General features: G+C 37.9%; 1 protein-coding gene across 1 annotated transcript in view; it reads right to left on the bottom strand.

The window, feature by feature from the left end:
- Positions 1-526: 526 nt before the first annotated feature.
- The window catches only part of CAMK1D (calcium/calmodulin dependent protein kinase ID), a 1232225-nt gene continuing 1220446 nt past the window's right edge, over positions 527-12305 (bottom strand). The window contains exon 11 of the mRNA XM_069627792.1: positions 527-5034. Within this exon, the coding sequence (XP_069483893.1) occupies positions 4901-5034 (134 nt within the window). The 3' untranslated portion in view covers positions 527-4900. The remainder of the gene's footprint in view (positions 5035-12305) is intronic.

Below are 12305 nucleotides of genomic sequence, written 5' to 3'. Positions count from 1 at the left end.
TGAATCAAAAACATAAATGAAAAATTCTATACATAAAACAACAATGATCATCCAACAAGAAGGCACATCCAAAACAAATATAGCTACAGTAACCACTCATGCACAATTAATTCAAAGTATACAATCATCAAGACAAAAATCTAACAACGATAAGTAGACTCTGAAAAACGAATAACACAAAGGTCCCAATCATAACACTGATGTGACTAGATGACACATCCAAACCAAATATAGCCACATTAACCAATTGTACACAATCCATTCAAAGTATACAATCGTCAGGACAGAAATTCAACAAAAATAACTAAACTCTGAAAAACAAATAATACAAAAGTCCAAATCATAACACTGATGTTACAATACATGAAATACATGGGTCCAAGACTTCGAACTTATTTTAAAAGGATACATTGTCCAATGCACCGATTCCTTAGACGAGAGGTCAGTTGCACGTTAAACAGTCGCTCCAATTAATAGACAGCAAGTCTGGAGGAATGACAGGTTTTGAGGAGATAAATACAAGCAGTTTCTTGACAATGTAGTTTAATAATTAAGTGTCTGCATTGCGGGTGTGCTTGGAATGAATTCAAGGCTTTGTATCCTAAATTGGCTTGCTGAGACACATTGTTCCTTGAAAAGTCTGTTAACTCTAATTGTATTACCAATGTCTGAATATTCAAAGGTCCTTCAATTTTCTGGTTGTTTGTCCAAAAGTTTTCTACATGGGCAGTTGAGTGATACATTTCTTCAATTGTAAGTGTAATCCGCTGGTAAGTAGGATAAACAATATATGGAAATGTAATTATGTCACTACATACACAAATGCTGAGACATGGAAACCTATGTACTTGTAGAGGCCTAAAAAATGACTGTGTTGAACCTTTATGCATTCAGTTCTCGCCAAATAATCACCTATGTTCGGCGTTTGTTTGCTGACTAATAGAACACAATATTTCACTAGCTGGCCCATTTCTGGGTCAGCTTGAAGAATAGACCAATATTTGGCAATGATTCCATGAATCTTCGGAGTGAGTTGCCCATAAGTTAAAATGAATTTTATAGATTAAACCTGTCTTGTGTCAATGGAGCGAAGTCTTGTTTTTAACTTACAGAAGCTTCTTCTTAAGTATTGCATGAATTGTTTCATGGCAATAACCTCTTTCAAAAAATAGTTCTGTCATCCCGATGATGATCTGTTCGTAATGAATAGAAGTCGGTAAGATTCAATTTGCTCTTACAAATTGAGAGAATGGCAATGCATTTATAATTATGTCGGATGACATGACTGTACATATTCAAACAGAGTTCTCTTCATATGTTTACGATATCTTGTAAATATGGCTTTTCCTGAAGATATATCAACCTGTATTCCTAAGAAAACCACTTTTCTCGGCCCAATCTCGATTGCAAATTTTGATCATTGAATGAACGAGGCTCAAACAAATCAAAAATAAGTTCAAATTGGAAAGAGATTCTTGCCATACAATAAACACATCATCAATATAGTGTGCTAAAGAACACTTGCGTAGAAGGAATAACTGGCGGCGAATTTCACCACCATCAACGTTTCTCTAAGCTGTTTATAATAAGTCAAATTGTATCTTAAATATTCTCTTTGAATGAAATTGACAGTAGCAAGAGTAGAAATTCATGGTGAACTTCTGCTGAATTCCACAATAACAGTTAATCTCTTACAGCATAACACTCTTGACCGCAAGGAACGTTTGTATATAGACTGGAAATGTTCAATGCAGCTAACATGATGCTAGTCATCTCGCTGTAGAGATACACGTTAAGATTAACGTCAGCAGTGACTGATATAATATTCACAAAATGCTATCAATTTTCATTGGGAAAAATGTATATATTCATTCAGGGATCAAAAATCCCATCACACTGGGGCACAATCTGATGACACAGTTGATCTACTAAAGACTTTTGTATCTTGGGCAGACAATAACAATCAGGTATCTTTTGCAGTGATATCAGCAATAAAATTGTAATTTAAGCCAACTTCAATTACTGATTGAATAATTTTAGAGACCTGATTGGAGCCCATTTCGATCTTTTTGTGAATAAATGTTCACGTGTAATCGGTTTAATTTACACTTTGCTTCAAGAATAATTTTCTCCATTCAAAATAGTGAGAATATTGGGCCAGTAAACTGCAGTGATATCGAATACGATTGGCGAGTCATCAATGGCCAAACCATGGAAGGTCAGGATGACTACATCATAGGCACAACTGGAAGTGGCAGCCATCAATATGAATGGAAATAAGGCAAAGTGTATTTAGCGTGGATAGTAGTTACCTTAGCATTTAAGCATCTTATGGAAGCGTGAAGTAACACGAGGATCGGAGCTACTTTGGCTTGGGTCGGACATGACCAAGACATTGCAAAATCAAACTGATTTACTACCCCAGCTATTCGAACCCTTATAACGCTCTTCTGAGCTGTTGTTTGCAAAGCTTAGATGCATGTGATCTCTGGGCAGGAGCATGCTATCAATCACAGTCTGACATGTCAGGGAGGGTCTTTTTCCAAGACAAACATTTTATTTTTGGATTTCTGTGTAAGGGCTGTATAAGGTCCTTTTATTAGTGTGTTGTGTAGAGGAATAGTTATTTAGAGAGCATATTAAAGGTGCTAATTGTATAGATTTGAGAGGCTGGTGCCTTGTGGTTTAAGGTAAGTATATAGCAATGTTATACAATGTGGATGTGTGACACGGGATAGGTTCAGTGACACAGGAAGAGGTTTGTGCAGGAAAGGGGCACTGGATCAGAATGTTACGAAGATTATAAGACATGAGTGTGCACACATATCACACAGAAAGCTGTAGTTACTCATTGAGAAAGTGTCCTTTGAAGTATTATTCTGCCCCGAGTTACAGTCCAACCATAGACAAAGGCCCTGAATGTAAAAATTGGAATACAAAGAATGTGACATTGATTTGTGCCATGATGTGCAGTAATTGTAGTCACCGTCCATTCGTTTATGCTCTGTTACTCTCTGATATCACAGGAAGTGTAAGCTTCATGTAAGTAGAATTGGTCATTGATGTGCAGTTAGACTGGGTATATTGTGTGTGGTAACCTACACTACACACATCAGATAAGCAGAAGATTGGCTGCAGTATGAAATGATGAAGAAATGAATTGCTTTGGTCAGGCACTAACAGTCCAAGAAATGTTCAAACACTAATGAGCACTTTGTAGAACCCAAAGCTACAGTGCATGTCAAAGTAACAAGGTCTGAACGGCTCTCACATCCTCACGGAACCCAAGCAACAGTGCAGCCAAACAATACCATTAGGAGTAGATCTTATAAAGGAACCAGGATACATTAGGAGTAGATCTTATAAAGGAACCAGGATACATTAGTAGATCTTATAAAGGAACCAGGATACATTAGGAGTAGATCTTATAAAGGAACCAGGATACATGTTTTGAACCAAGGAAATACTTTATAGCTCACCAAATGGTTTATCATTTTCAGATCAAGGTGGTCTTTTGTGATGGGAGCATTGGTCATAAGATAAGACTGACCACTAAGACAGCACATTCCACAAGCTCCAGTTCCTCCGGACAAATTTACCTGCGACAATGATTCCGTATGGGAATCCAGGACGAACATGCCCTCCCTTAGCACTTAACAGACTGCTGACTGTGTCAACGCAACTCAGTGGTACCGCATGCCTAAGTCTCAATTCTCCTGACAGCATTTGAACCCCCAGAGATCTGCAACCTGGGGCTCGCCCGCCAGATGTTTTGGAAGACAACTCTCATGACCCTGCATCAATGACGATGCCTGCTCCGACTGAAGGGACACTTGGAGAACCAACGGCTGCAGGTCTCTCCCTTTAACATATGGCTCTGTCGATGCAGCCGATTAATGAAACCACTCCCCAGAGCAGATACAAAGCTTCACGGTGAGGAACTCCCTGAATGTTACGATGCATAGCATTCAAACACGCATAACCAATATCCGTGTGTAGTGCCCATTAACTAAGCAGTGTGTGCCAAGTATCTACTGCTTGCCAGCTTGATGCTAAGAGATTGTCCTGTTTTTTAACTGTTGTATGCCAGAATATATAGGACCAATTCAGATTCAATGGAGACTAAAGAAATTGTACCGATTAAAATAACTATTATTTTCAAAGGCTCTCACCATAAATATCCTCACAAGATTCGCTAGCTGGGAAAATGCACGTGAGCATCCCGTTCATGCACGCGCATAGATAATCTGAGTTCGGCCCTACATTGCGGTGCGTGCGCCTATGGAACGCTATAGTATTCCCAAGGTAAGTGGCATGCATGGCGGAATCCCTGTGTGTTTTCCGAGCCGGGCAGTGTATCCATCTTTTGCGAGTGGAACTAGGGAATCTGTTTATTGTTTCCGTATGAAAGTAGCTAGGAACGGACACTCTTCGTAATCATATTGCACAATATACAGTAGCAGTACAAAAAGTGTGCACGTCCATTAAAGATAAAAGTACTCCAATGCAGATCTCTACCCCATCTCAGAAAGTAAATAAGGAAACTAAAAAAAAATGGACCAGTACTTAAATAATCCAGTTGAGACCTCAGTTAACGAAACATACAACAACATACTGTACCGACAGCGAAAAAGAGCAACCGATTAAGAAAATGAAAAGTTAATAGGCAGTCTTTAGAACACCTCTAGACTCTTCTGCAGAGCACCAGGTGCCGTTGAATCCTTTCTTGTGAACGACTTTGGAGTCACTGCAGTTCGTGATAAAGGAACCATCTCAAAATTGCATATAAAATATGGCCATTAAAAAAAATCTTCCTTCTTCTAGTCCTTCCTTGAACGAACACCACAAGGTATTCCTGTGAGGCAGAGATGCCCCAGTCCATTGTTGCCCCTTTCACTGGTCACTTGCTCCCGGTCAGTACTGTAGTTACTGTGGTAGGCCTCGGTCTCCGCTCTGCCTCTACCGGAGAAATGGCAGACGACGACGAAGCCGACACAGAGGACAGGAAGCTACAGGGCGCAGAGGATCCTATACCTAGGAAATAACAGAAATAAGGGCTGTTTTTAAAGCTGAAACTTGCAAAGATTTTTTGGACAAGGTGTGCTTTGTCATGTACTGTAATTCACATATGTGTTCTTACATTTTCCACATGTGATGACTCAATGGTCATGTTGTCAGTCGAACAAAAGACTTCCCTACCTAAATGACATGGAGCTGCTTCTTGAATATAGTGACAAACATTTAATTAATCATTTCTGTGTGTACAAGATTAAGAATCCTAACAGAATATTTATCTAAGATCTAGAATGAAAGAAAGAGACTGGACACAAGACCCTCTTTTGATGTGAGTTAATTTAAGGATAGAATGTGCACGCACTACACATGAGCGATACATAACTAAGACATTTGAGATACACCACCCTTAACTCCCATCACCATGCCCCCCAAGCTCCACCTTATTCTTACCTTCTTCCTCCAGTACCCTGGTCCTGGCCGCCTCTTGACTATATGCAAACAGTAAATTGACAGCATTCCTTTTTGTAATTTTATTACTAAATATACCATTGACCCACTTGTATAGTAACAAAGAATTTACTTAACAAGATAAATAAAAAGACATTCTCTGAATCGGTAATAGCATGAAGATGCGGAACCTATCAAACTCATCTCATGGGTCAGTGCAATAAGATCAGCTTAAATTGGGAAACACATATTCAATTTATCATCTTAAAACAAAACATTGTTAGAAAATGTAAAACTATCCTTTCATATACAATGTTCAACTATACAATACAAATGAATTACATTTATTATCATTTAAAATCGAATGTGTTAGTAAGTCATACTATTACTCCGTAATTTTCAAGTGATGTTTGAAAATCAGCAGCCAAATATATAACATAGCGAAGTTCAGTTCAAGTTTTCATCTGAGAATATTTGTGACGAGAATTGGTGGCTCTGAATATTTCTCAAATCGGATACAAAATGATAATAGCCCTTAGCATAGATATGATCTCATTTTGGACAGGATGTCCGTAGATGTCGTGTTGACTCAATAGTATCAATACAAATACGGCAAAGCCACTCCTCATCCAGAACCTTAATCCACGCTCCTCTTCGTTCAAAGGCAGGCAACTATTAAAACGTAATCTCATTATAAACTGTTGCATCTTTGAGTTCTGAACTTTATAAATATATTTAACAGGAACTCTAACAGTGAGTCCTTGAGTAAGATATATGGAAAAAGAAGACTTATTGGATAAATATCCAATGCTCTTATTACGGTCCATTCTTCCGCTTTGCGCTTAATTTCTTTAGTGTCCAGCCCAAAATTAACAGGATCACAAGCAGCAGACCCAATGTAACTTGCCCTCCAAAGTCTTTATCCAGCATGTTTCCTTATCAAGCAAAATCCCACGGCCATATAAGGCACTCGCAACAATGCTGGCATTCAATATTTTGTGTAGCCCCTCAATTGAATAGCCTCCGCTGGGAGATATAAATGATCTAATGATGTTAAATGTCTTCATTACCTTGGTTTTAACAACACCAGCCAACACATTTCTGTTAAAAAGAAAAGTATATATCTTATCCTTAGATACATATAGTTCTTAACTATATCGATAGTAGTTCCCTCTAGTTTTCATATGAAGTTCTTGTATTTATTCTTCCTCCCGTTGATTATCATGTTTTTTTGTTTTTTTCAGGTTAAGCAATAGATCTGTAACTTTAGAGAACTCAAAGTGTGGTTAGGCTATGTTGCAGCCCGATGGGAGTACCGTCAACGATGACTGTATCATCGGCATAAGATAACCACCCTATCGGTTGTTGGCCGATCTTGGTAGGGTAACTCTTGGATTTACTATGAGTGTAATCTAGATCTGCTATATATATATTAAAAAGTACCGGGGCTAAAGTGCACCCCAGTTTCAGAGCATAATTTTGTTAATAAATTCACCTAGTTGGCCATCCACATTGTTTCTGAATTGAGAAGACGTATCTGAATGCAGGGCCAATATAAAGTGCAAGATGTCTGGGTCCAGTCCCCAATTGTGAAGTCCGCCACAGTCTTTGCCTTTTGACTGTATCAAAAGCTTTGGTGTGGTCCACAAAGCATATATAGAGTGGTTACTTTTTACAGCAGAAAGCCGCGCGGATTAGGTAAGCCAGGCTCCACAAATTGGCCAATGCATTGGTTTCTAAAGGCAGTGTGAAGGCACCTTATAGTAAGACACAGACAACAGATTCTGAATAAACAATAAAAGTGTATTAACTTAAATGTCAGGATGGAAAAACGCCTATCTTGCCATATCCAATTCACGTCCCGTTGGAAATGGCTGCAGTGCAGCGCGGCTTGACGGTGCATGGTCTCTTCCTCTAATGCTTCGATACTGGCATTCCTTGATGTGGGAGGAGACGTGTAGCGGATGTCGTTCTGTGGCTCTGCCTCTAAAACGTTTGAAGCACGAGATGAACAAGACTAAGAGAATACAAGTGAAATAGAGGTTGCCTGGTTCCCAAGGCTGTATCGCAATGGAGGGCGGATGGTCTCCCTTGACGAGATTCAGTCGTGTGGTGAGAAGCGATGGATGGGAGACAGAGGGTAGTTTTTGAGACATGAGGGCTGTGATAGTATCAGGCCCAGTTTATAAGCCTGCCTAAGGACTTGTTCCCAGCTGCTAGTGGTGTTGTGGGACTGCTGCCTTGTTACATGCCATCTTTGCTAGGTGAATGTTTTTTGGGGAGAGCAGTTGCGTAGTTTGGTGTATTGTCTCTCTGTCCTTTACTCTTGCTTAATATGATTAGCCCCAGAGTTAAAGCTAGGAAAATGCACAGATTACCAGTGACTTTAGATACAACCCCCTATCTTAAAACAGTTGTTTAACAGAGGTATTGGCCTTAAGTGCCGAAGACAGCAGAGATGGCAAGACATGAGATCTGGTTCTCTTGATGATGAGGGTGACCTTGGTTGTTTGCCAGTCTCACCATTAATCAATGCAACATTTTATGCTGAATTGTCTGGTCATACTGGAGAGCTGGGGTGCCCCTCCAAGAATATTACCCTGGATAATCGCGACCAAGGCTTCGATGTTTCAACGTCACCTTTACACACTTTAAATACTTCTGCAGATAATAGTGTTGGATTAATCCATGGACACTTGACATTGGATAATGTTCCTTTACACACTTTAAATACTTCTGCAGATAATAGTGTTGGATTAATCCATGGACACTTGACATTGGATAATGTTCCTTTACACACTTTAAATACTTCTGCAGATAATAGTGTTGGATTAATCCATGGACACTTGACATTGGATAATGTTCCTTTACACACTTTAAATACTTCTGCAGATAATAGTGTTGGATTAATCCATGGACACTTGACATTGGATAATGTTCCTTTACACACTTTAAATACTTCTGCAGATAATAGTGTTGGATTAATCCATGGACACTTGACATTGGATAATGTTCCTTTACACACTTTAAATACTTCTGCAGATAATAGTGTTGGATTAATCCATGGACACTTGACATTGGATAATGTTCCTTTACACACTTTAAATACTTCTGCAGATAATAGTGTTTGATTAATCCATGGACACTTGGCATTGGATAATGTTCCTTTACACACTTTAAATACTTCTGCAGATAATAGTGTTGGATTAATCCATGGACACTTGGCATTGGATAATGTTCCTTTACACATTTTAAATACTTCTGCAGATAATAGTGTTGGATTAATCCATGGACACTTGGCATTGGATAATGTTCCTTTACACACTTTAAATACTTCTGCAGATAATAGTGTTGGATTAATCCATGGACACTTGGCATTGGATAATGTTCCTTTACACACTTTAAATACTTCTGCAGATAATAGTGTTGGATTAATCCATGGACACTTGGCATTGGATAATGTTCCTTTACACACTTTAAATACTTCTGCAGATAATAGTGTTGGATTAATCCATGGACACTTGGCATTGGATAATGTTCCTTTACACACTTTAAATACTTCTGCAGATAATAGTGTTGGATTAATCCATGGACACTTGACATTGGATAATGTTCCTTTACACACTTTAAATACTTCTGCAGATAATAGTGTTGGATGAATCCATGGACACTTGACATTGGATAATGTTCCTTTACACACTTTAAATACTTCTGCAGATAATAGTGTTGGATTAATCCATGGACACTTGACTTTGGATAATGTTCCTTTACACACTTTAAATACTTCTGCAGATAATAGTGTTGGATTAATCCATTGACACTTGACATTGGATAATGTTCCTTTACACACTTTAAATACTTCTGCAGATAATAGTGTTGGATTAATCCATGGACACTTGACATTGGATAATGTTCCTTTACACACTTTAAATACTTCTGCAGATAATAGTGTTGGATTAATCCATGGCCACTTGACTTTGGATAATGTTCCTTTACACACTTTAAATACTTCTGCAAATAATAGTGTTGGATTAATCCATGGACACTTGGCATTGGATAATGTTCCGTTCTTCTGCAGATAATAGTGTTGGATTAATCCATGGACACTTGACTTTGGATAATGTTCCTTTACACACTTTAAATACTTCTGCAGATAATAGTGTTGGATTAATCCAGGGACACTTGACATTGGATAATGTTCCGTTCTTCTGCAGATAATAGTGTTGGATTAATCCATGGCCATGGACACTTGACTTTGGATAATGTTCCTTTACACACTTTAAATACTTCTGCAGATAATAGTGTTGGATTAATCCATGGACACTTGGCATTGGATAATGTTCCCTTCTTCTGCAGATAATAGTGTTGGATTATTCCATGGACACTTGACATTGGATAATGTTCCGTTCTTCTGCAGATAATAGTGTTGGATTAATCCATGGACACTTGACATTGGATAATGTTCCTTTACACACTTTAAATACTTCTGCAGATAATAGTGTTGGATTAATCCCTGGACACTTGACTTTGGATAATGTTCCTTTACACACTTTAAATACTTCTGCAGATAATAGTGTTGGATTAATCCATGGACACTTGACATTGGATAATGTTCCTTTACACACTTTAAATACTTCTGCAGATAATAGTGTTGGATTAATCCATGGACACTTGGCATTGGATAATGTTCCCTTCTTCTGCAGATAATAGTGTTGGATTAATCCATGGACACTTGACATTGGATAATGTTCCTTTACACACTTTAAATACTTCTGCAGATAATAGTGTTGGATTAATCCCTGGACACTTGACTTTGGATAATGTTCCTTTACACACTTTAAATACTTCTGCAGATAATAGTGTTGGATTAATCCATGGACACTTGACATTGGATAATGTTCCTTTACACACTTTAAATACTTCTGCAGATAATAGTGTTGGATTAATCCATGGACACTTGACTTTGGATAATGTTCCTTTACACACTTTAAATACTTCTGCAGATAATAGTGTTGGATTAATCCATGGACACTTGGCATTGGATAATGTTCCGTTCTTCTGCAGATAATAGTGTTGGATTAATCCATGGACACTTGACATTGGATAATGTTCCGTTCTTCTGCAGATAATAGTGTTGGATTAATCCATGGACACTTGACTTTGGATAATGTTCCTTTACACACTTTAAATACTTCTGCAGATAATAGTGTTGGATTAATCCATGGACACTTGGCATTGGATAATGTTCCGTTCTTCTGCAGATAATAGTGTTGGATTAATCCATGGACACTTGACATTGGATAATGTTCCGTTCTTCTGCAGATAATAGTGTTGGATTAATCCATGGACACTTGACTTTGGATAATGTTCCTTTACACACTTTAAATACTTCTGCAGATAATAGTGTTGGATTAATCCATGGACACTTGGCATTGGATAATGTTCCGTTCTTCTGCAGATAATAGTGTTGGATTAATCCATGGACACTTGACATTGGATAATGTTCCTTTACACACTTTAAATACTTCTGCAGATAATAGTGTTGGATTAATCCATGGACACTTGACATTGGATAATGTTCCTTTACACACTTTAAATACTTCTGCAGATAATAGTGTTGGATTAATCCATGGACACTTGGCATTGGATAATGTTCCGTTCTTCTGCAGATAATAGTGTTGGATTAATCCATGGACACTTGACATTGGATAATGTTCCGTTCTTCTACAGATAATAGTGTTGGATTAATCCATGGACACTTGACTTTGGATAATGTTCCTTTACACACTTTAAATACTTCTGCAGATAATAGTGTTGGATTAATCCATGGACACTTGGCATTGGATAATGTTCCGTTCTTCTGCAGATAATAGTGTTATATTAATCCATGGACACTTGACTTTGGATAATGTTCCTTTACACACTTTAAATACTTCTGCAGATAATAGTGTTGGATTAATCCATGGACACTTGGCATTGGATAATGTTCCGTTCTTCTGCAGATATTAGTGTTGGATTAATCCATGGACACTTGACATTGGATAATGTTCCGTTCTTCTGCAGATAATAGTGTTGGATTAATCCATGGACACTTGACTTTGGATAATGTTCCTTTACACACTTTAAATACTTCTGCAGATAATAGTGTTGGATTAATCCATGGACACTTGGCATTGGATAATGTTCCGTTCTTCTGCAGATAATAGGGTTGGATTAATGCATGGACACTTGACATTGGATAATGTTCCTTTACACACTTTAAATACTTCTGCAGATAATAGTGTTGGATTAATCCATGGACACTTGGCATTGGATAATGTTCCGTTCTTCTGCAGATAATAGTGTTGGATTAATCCATGGACACTTGACATTGGATAATGTTCCTTTACACACTTTAAATACTTCTGCAGATAATAGTGTTGTATTAATCCATGGACACTTGGCATTGGATAATGTTCCGTTCTTCTGCAGATAATAGTGTTGGATTAATCCATGGACACTTGACATTGGATAATGTTCCTTTACACACTTTAAATACTTCTGCAGATAATAGTGTTGGATTAATCCATGGACACTTGACATTGGATAATGTTCCTTTACACACTTTAAATACTTCTGCAGATAATAGTGTTGGATTAATCCATGGACACTTGGCATTGGATAATGTTCCGTTCTTCTGCAGATAATAGTGTTGGATTAATCCATGGACACTTGACATTGGATAATGTTCCGTTCTTCTGCAGATAATAGTGTTGGATTAATCCATGGACACTTGACTTTGGATAATGTTCCTTTACACACTTTAAATACTTCTGCAGATAATAGTGTTGGATTAATCCATG

The sequence above is a fragment of the Ambystoma mexicanum genome, chromosome 12, assembly GCF_040938575.1.
Source record: "Ambystoma mexicanum isolate Mex_15411 chromosome 12, UKY_AmexF1_1, whole genome shotgun sequence".
NCBI lineage: Eukaryota > Metazoa > Chordata > Amphibia > Caudata > Ambystomatidae > Ambystoma > Ambystoma mexicanum.
Note: the sequence above shows the minus strand (reverse complement) of the source record. Positions and strands in the feature narration are given on the sequence as shown.